At 43.4% G+C, this 7,218-nt stretch overlaps 1 protein-coding gene across 1 annotated transcript; it reads right to left on the bottom strand.

Annotated features, from left to right (window-relative positions):
• Window positions 1-2,010: 2,010 nt before the first annotated feature.
• lmod2a (leiomodin 2 (cardiac) a) lies at window positions 2,011-7,218 on the bottom strand. Its single transcript, XM_079162799.1, has 3 exons — window positions 6,781-7,218; window positions 3,737-4,972; window positions 2,011-2,251 (listed from the first exon to the last, which is right to left on the bottom strand). Exons 1-3 carry the CDS (start codon window positions 7,048-7,050, stop codon window positions 2,231-2,233), a joined length of 1,527 nt encoding a protein of 508 aa, XP_079018925.1. The 5' UTR covers window positions 7,051-7,218; the 3' UTR covers window positions 2,011-2,230.

Below are 7,218 nucleotides of genomic sequence, written 5' to 3'. Positions count from 1 at the left end.
TGTACATTGTAGAGTAGCATACAATGGATACTCAAAGTACCTTGAAAGTGTACTTTAATACAGTACTTTAGTAAATATAGTTACATTCCACCATTCTATGGTTGTATGTGGAGCTGTAGCTATGATACAGTTATACTATATACCACTGGACTGTAATTACATTGCATGAACATAAAAAACAAAAGTTTCACGCTACTGCGCATAACACCAGAAGTTACCTTTTTTGGGGGCGAATGCGCCAAGCGAGCCGTCCTCATTCGGTTTTCAGTGATATTAAAGTATCCGTGGTTTATCCTCAGCAGTATAATGGACATTCCCATTCAAAGCAATGTCGCTGAATGGTCAGAGCGGCGGCCATTTTTATGTGTAGCGTTTGCCATTGCGACCGTTTGTAGCGGTTTTAACTTCCATTTAAACTAAACAGATTCACGGCGAGACGCTGACTCACTGAGGCGAGGTTCTGCGGTAACTAATAAATCGAGCTGTGGAGTAGAAACGTGAAGCTTATTGAGACGGTGTAAAATGTAACAACTTGATGCTTAAAACACACATTCTTGTCACAGCGTATTAAAGCACATTGCTAACCAGATGATTGACAACTTTGTTGGGCTCGTTTTCTGTAACCAGTGCACCATTTAAATATCGTGGAATTAGCAAGCTGGCTAGCTAGCGAGCTTGCTAATGCCACCATGTTTTAATGCTACATCGTAACAGAAAATGAGCTAAACAGCAAGCTGGGTCCAACGGTCCAACAACCGCCATTTTTGCCATTGTACGAGTCGTATGAACACGGAAAACAGTTCAATGACCGCGCTACTCCTGTTCTATTTCTATGTCATGTCACTTGTCGGACTCAGCTGTGCTTTGATTTATTTATGGTATGTTAGCATTAACTTAATGCACGGCTCAGCACGACATTTAGCTCATTAGTTTGAGGTATCCTGTTGTAGCAGGGTTCTTTTTTTTACTTTTGATTTTATGAAACTTTCAGTTTGCTTTAATGTAAAACCAAGTAATCATCTGTCATTTACACTGAAAAGAACAAGTCATTTGTTGCGTACTGTACTGTGTGTGTGTGTGTGTGTGTGTGTGTGTGTGTGTGTGTGTGTGTGTGTGTGTGTGTGTGTGTGTGTGTGTGTGTTGATGGACAGTATAAGCTGCAGCTGCTGCAGTCGGCTCACGTAACCGCTCCGTCTGTCTTAAAGTTTAATCCCTCTGTGAGCTGTCTTTTATTCCAGAACACACACAGCTGATCCTCCTCTCAGGTCACCAACATGTGAAGCCGCTGAACTGTATCGATGTCTGCGAGACGTGTCGTGTGTTACGAGATGAGTCGCTCTGAGCAAAAAAACACTGATTTAAGATTTCGTAGGTAAGAAACGTTCTGCCCTGATAGGCCGAGGAAACACTTACATGCATGTCGGAGGCCTCGCTGTCTGTATCTCTGCTGTCACTGTCAAAGAAAGGGAAACTGTCCAAAACACACACACACACACATATATAAATTTATATATATAGACACAGACACAACAAAGAGACTTCCATTTGAAAGCAGGAACAAGCCTCCATCCTCCACGCTGCTCCTTTTCCATCAATCGGTGTCCAGCTTTGAAAACTGATCTTTTTAAATATATTGTTTTTGTTTTAACTAGTATAACCAAGACAAATAAATTAAAAAGATGAATCCCAAAAAAGCAGACTTTTTGGACAAAATAAAAATAAAACACACATGTACTGACTAAATATACGACCATCTGTTCTGATATCAAAAACTGTGGAAAGTGACAAACAACTTGACTTAATTACCAACCAAACTTTGCACGGTGTGGCATGCTTCAAAAAAAGCTTGCGGAAAATACAAAAGGGCAAAACGTACAAATGTCCCAGGAGCATTTGAAGGCAACAATAGTCGGCTCTGTTCTTGAAGACATCTTAAAGAACGTTATTCTGATCCTGAGTCACAAAGAACTGAAGAAAAGACACTTATGTTCATAAACGTGTCGACGGAGTCAGAACATAAACTTTATTTCTCCACACATCGGTCTTCACAGTCGCTTTCACACAGTAACAAAACACGACAACGTCTGAAACGGACAGAAAAGCAGTCTGCTGCTACGACGTGTGACGAGTTCAATAGGATGCTGTTTTAAAAAGTGACATTTTAGTGAAATAAAAATGAAATGTTTCAATACACAGTGAGGAAGAGTTCAGGTGAGGTGAGCAGGTGAGTTCAGGTGTGTGACAGATCCACCTGAAACGACAAAACATCACACACCTGTTAAAGTTACTGCACAGAAAAATAACCTAAAAACACAGTTATGCTGGAGACTACATTTTAACTTGAACTACATATTATGATGCTGCATCGATTAATTCTGTGAAAAAATGCCCCCAGATATCACACGTTTTGTATGATATCTCATTTTCTGTGCGTTTTCCTTATCGACTATAAGAGAAGGGGATGTGGTCATCGTGACGTCATATTAGTTATTAAGCCATGAGTTTGTCAAATCTTTTTTTCCCGCAACCACAGTAACGGAAGTGATCATATCTGGACTGAGGAGGCGCGACGTCGAGACGCCATATACGTCTCTGGTAGAGACCTGTCAATCACTGTGTAGCCCCGCCCCTAAAGCATCCCCTGCTTTATGGTCTGTTTGACTCTAAATGGACCATCATTTACTAAATGAACATCATGCTGTATTGAAGAAGACGTGGAACTAGAGATTGAGACCATAAACTCATGTTTACAATGTTTACTGAGGTAATAAATCAAGAGAGAAGTAGAGTCATTTTCTCATAGACTTCTATACAACCAGACAAAGGACACACTGGTTTAATCCTCGCTCATAGCTCCTCCTGCCAACATCCTCACTCCTAAAAAATGCATTTTAGGAATTGGGACGTCCTTCCAAGATTTCCTGGTAAGAAGCCGGAGGAATGGGGAGACACAAAATCGAGATTTGGGAAGACTTTTGTCTTTTGACTGTCCTTTTGTTAAAGAAAAGATGAACTGGGGACTTTCTGTCTCCACTGAAGGCCTTAAAGAGTTAAAAAATACTTGATCTGGTTGGTCTTGAACATCATATCATGCTATTCGAGTTCTGTTGTACTCGTGTACTCTAATTCTGACGGCAATATCATTTAAACTTAATTTAACCACATTGCACGGCCCTATTTGTCTCTCACTGTCCTTTAAACCACTGTGGACACATTATGTTGAAAGCTCTCTAAACCTTGTGGGAATCTGAACACTCTGCTCTGTTCCCAGCAGCCATCAGTCTTATCAAACCGCAGTGTAGGAGTCAAAACTATTTATAACCCGAGGGAGTCGAGGAATGACATACCGTCGTCTGGCAACAGTGTTTACACCAAAGACTGTATGTAAGACGTGGACGTAGTCATTGAGACGTCAGTCATTGGTTTGTGGACTGATGTTTTGAAGCCTTCAATTTGGCGATTTTGCCGTCACCGATGAACGAAATTTACCATAATTTACCAAATCAAGAGAGAAGTCATTTTCTCATAGACTTCTATACAACCAGAGGACTCGCCCCCTGGTGGACATTAGAGAGAATGCAGCTTTAACACACTTCTGCATCGACTTCACTCTGCAGAACTTGGTTCACACCCCCCACTGAGGGGGTCTAACAGCTTATGGAGGGTCTTTCACTTAGACTAAACAAAATTCCTTCAAAATAAGATGGGTCGGTGACGGCCTCACAGGAAGTCTTACCCTTTTTAAGGACCCGATGCTGCTCTCGCGGATCGCCGCCATCAGGTTGTCGCGGCTCGACCTCTGCGGTGGCGGCGGAGGTGGAGACCGGCGCAACGGTTCGTCTCGTCTCTTCTGCGGCGACGGCTTCAAAGCGTTCTTCAGGTCTTTGAGAATATCTGCGCTCTCCTTCTCGTTGGCGCCGTTCTTGAGCTTCTTTGACTTTGTCTTTCTTTGGTTTAACTGAGTCTTCGTCGTGTTCAAGCCTTCGTGCTGTTTGACCATTTCCGAGATCTTCCTTGTCGGCGGGTCTAAAGACGGAGGAGGAGGAGGAGGAGGAGGGGGAGGAGGGTGTCTTTTCTGGTTTTCAACAGTCTTAGAAGATTGTGACGTCTTCTTTGGGGGTCCGTTTACTGCAGATGAACCAGGACCTTGTCCTGACACCTCTGGAGGACTCTGCTCCTTGTTTTGTCGGATCCTCCGCTGTCGCTCTTGATCCTGGTTGCGCGTCAGGATGCTGGTCGCTGTCATCCTCGGGCCCGGGAGGTCGAACTGGTAGCCAAGCTTGAGCAGGGTGGTGTTTTCCCTCATTAGCTGGACCATCTCCATCTCCACCTTCCCCCCGCACATGTGCCTCTGGTTGTGGAAGCGCAGCTCCACCAGCGTCCTGTTGTGCTGCAGCGCTGCCAGCAGCGCCAGGATGCCCTGACCGGACACGAAGTTGGACTCGATGTTCAGGTTCCTGACGAAGCGGTTCTCGCGGAGCATCTGGGACACGGCGAGGGCCACGCGGTCGTCGGCGTGGGTGTTGGCGAGGCTGAACACGTGGACGTGAGTGTTTGCGCGCAGGGCCTTGGCGAAGCACAGCAAGGTCTCCTGGGAAATGTCCTCGATGTTGTTGAGGTTGACTTCGCTCACGCCGGGGTCGTCGCACAGAATCCGCTCCAGAGTTTCGGCGACGACGGTCGGGTTCCCGCTCGCTCTGTCGGAGGTCGGGTTCAGGTTTTGGTCTGTGGTTTCGGTCCTCCTCGGTTCGCTCTTCGAGCCCTGCGAGAGACTTTTCTTCTGAGGCCATTTACTCCTCATCGGAGCCTCCTTCTTACACTCGTCTTTCTTTTCCGCCTCATCTTCCTTCGCGAGGATACTCACTTTGTTCCCCTTTTGAGAAATCTTCTTCCTGTCGCCGTCCAGAGTCTTGCCGGCGTCGCCGGTGGTCACCGTCACTCGTTCCCCTCTGCTGTTATCTGGGCGTATTTCCTGCACATAATTGAACAGAAAATTTTCTCGAACCTTGACATTCTCCAAACGCCGACATTTAATTAGCCACCCTCTCCAACGCTGGCAGACAGTCATTAAAGCTGGCATTCCTCCGAAAGTCTATATTTTTAGACTGCTTTCCACCAACACTTTTAAGTAAACTGGTCACGTGACACTTCTACATAATTATATTCATCATGTGGGTTTATGTTTGAACACACGATAAACATGCATGTACAATTTAAAAAGGACAACACAAACATCTAAGGACACTTAAAAAGGCTTCATATCAAAACCACAATTTATTTTTGGCCAAATATGCCCAAGTATGACTCGAAAATACTTTATTACTAGCATTGAATGTGTACTCCAGTGGTCTAGTATTTTTAGAAATTATAGTTTAGAAAGAATTGAGGCTTATGTATTCTACCTTTCAGCCCCATAGTCTGGGCCAAGCCCCCAAAAAACACTGGTTCCTACGTTTCCCACAATGCAACTGGACTGAACTGAACTCCACACCTGCATATAGCTTCATGGTCTCCAAGCTGAGATTTCCACAGAAGACACTAAACACGAACCACAAAGAGTAAACTGATCTTCATGAGGAACAATAGCTGGACTGCTCCTTTAATCCCAAACTGAAACTGAATCTGTTTTCTCATTTATTGATTTATCTTCCAGAAGTGCGTCAGGGCGAAGATAGATCGAGTGAGACTTCTTAGTCTTGTCACTCTAATCTAGATATTATTAAAAATACTGCACATGTTGTCTGGGAATCCAGACAATTATAACATAAATAAAGATTATACTGTAAAATATGAACTCTGTTAGATTTATTGCTGCTTTGCAGATTTCAGATTATAAACTCAAAATATAAATTATTATATATTTTTAGGAATTCAGGCAGCCGGCAGTATATAACGTAAATATAAAAATGACTAATTTAAAAGTAGGTACAATTAGCTCCACCTTTAATTAACAGCTGCAACATTAAAGTGACGTTCACATTAATGAACCAATTATTATAATCCAATAATATAAAATATATCATTCTGCATGATGAGTACTTTTACTTTATGTATATTTAATACTATTGTGCTTTCCTGGAAGGTCCAGTGTTTTAGGGGTATTTAATGGCAGAAATTGAATATAATATTCATATCTATGTTTTCATGGCGTATAATCGTATAATCACCTGAAACTAAGAATGATATAATAATGCACCACATGCAACATTTACAGATTATTGATTGGTGACGTGTTAAATCTGCTCTTGCTGAAAGTCGGCTGCAGGTGAGATCTGTTTTTTTTCTTCTAAATCAAACCAAGAAGATAATAAACAAACATGGATGTTGTGAAAAGCATCATGGGAAATGATCCTCAGTTAAAACAGGCAGTTGTGGTCATTTCAGGCTTGGTTCACACCAACAAAGAGTTACCAAACTTTAAAACTAGATTAAAATGAAGAAAGATCCTTTTTAAACATCAGTTTATTTTTTACTCCAAACCTGGTTTCAATTTAATTCTGTTGCACCAGAACTTTAAAGTTGAATATTACCTTTACAATATGAGTTAAAGTCCCCCTCCTTTATTACAGCCTCCTTACTGAGTCCAGACAGCATGCGAGTTTATTGATTTAAATTTGGGGTATCAAGTGAGTCGTTTTTAGTTGATTTGATCCTGATATACTCATATTAAACCTAGTTTTGTGAAACCTGGATTAGAACTAATCTTGTGTTAAATGAATCCTCGTTGGTTGGACCCAGCCTGATGTGTTAAACTAGCAGAACAGAGTGCCGATGTCTCACCTGTCCGCCGTTGGACTCCGTCCTCTCGTCCTCCAGCAGCTTCTTGTTCTCGTCCTCCCAGTATTTCAGCAGAGCGTCCCGGTCGAAGCTCCCCGTCGGGGTCTTGGCGGTCTGGTCTTTCTGCCTCAGGCCGGTGGGGACGTTGTCGTCCAGGTCGGCCAGCTCCCTCTCCAGCTCCTGCAGCTCCTCGGAGGACAGAGTGGCCAGCAGCTCGTCTTCGTCCACCTCCTCGGACTTCTTCAGCTCCCGGCGGTACCCAAAGGTACTCATGGTTCTGCGCTGGTTGTAGGACTCTCTGGACCCTCTTCTTGTACTTTTATCTCCTTGCGCACTTGATTAAATCTTCTCCTCAGTTGTTGTCCTGCTCGAGTCTCCTCGTTGACTTGTCCTCCATCAGGTTCCTTCAGGTCTGTTGGCGAGTCGGAGAGAGTACTCGTT

This window comes from Pholis gunnellus (genome assembly GCF_910591455.1).
Source record: "Pholis gunnellus genome assembly, chromosome: 7".
Lineage (NCBI taxonomy): Eukaryota > Metazoa > Chordata > Actinopteri > Perciformes > Pholidae > Pholis > Pholis gunnellus.
This window is presented reverse-complemented; position numbering and strand designations above follow the sequence as displayed.

What these genes read in the sequence shown, in the direction of transcription:
- lmod2a (XM_079162799.1), bottom strand. Translation starts at nt 7,050, where the DNA reads ATGAGTACCTTTGGGTACCGCCGGGAGCTGAAGAAGTCCGAGGAGGTG. An exon ending in CGGAGTCCAACGGCGGACAG is followed by an intron (nt 4,973 to 6,780) that starts GTGAGACATCGG and finishes AATTATGTGCAG; the next exon opens with GAAATACGCCCAGATAACAG. An exon ending in GCATCGGGTCCTTAAAAAGG is followed by an intron (nt 2,252 to 3,736) that starts GTAAGACTTCCT and finishes TTGTCGTTTCAG; the next exon opens with GTGGATCTGTCACACACCTG.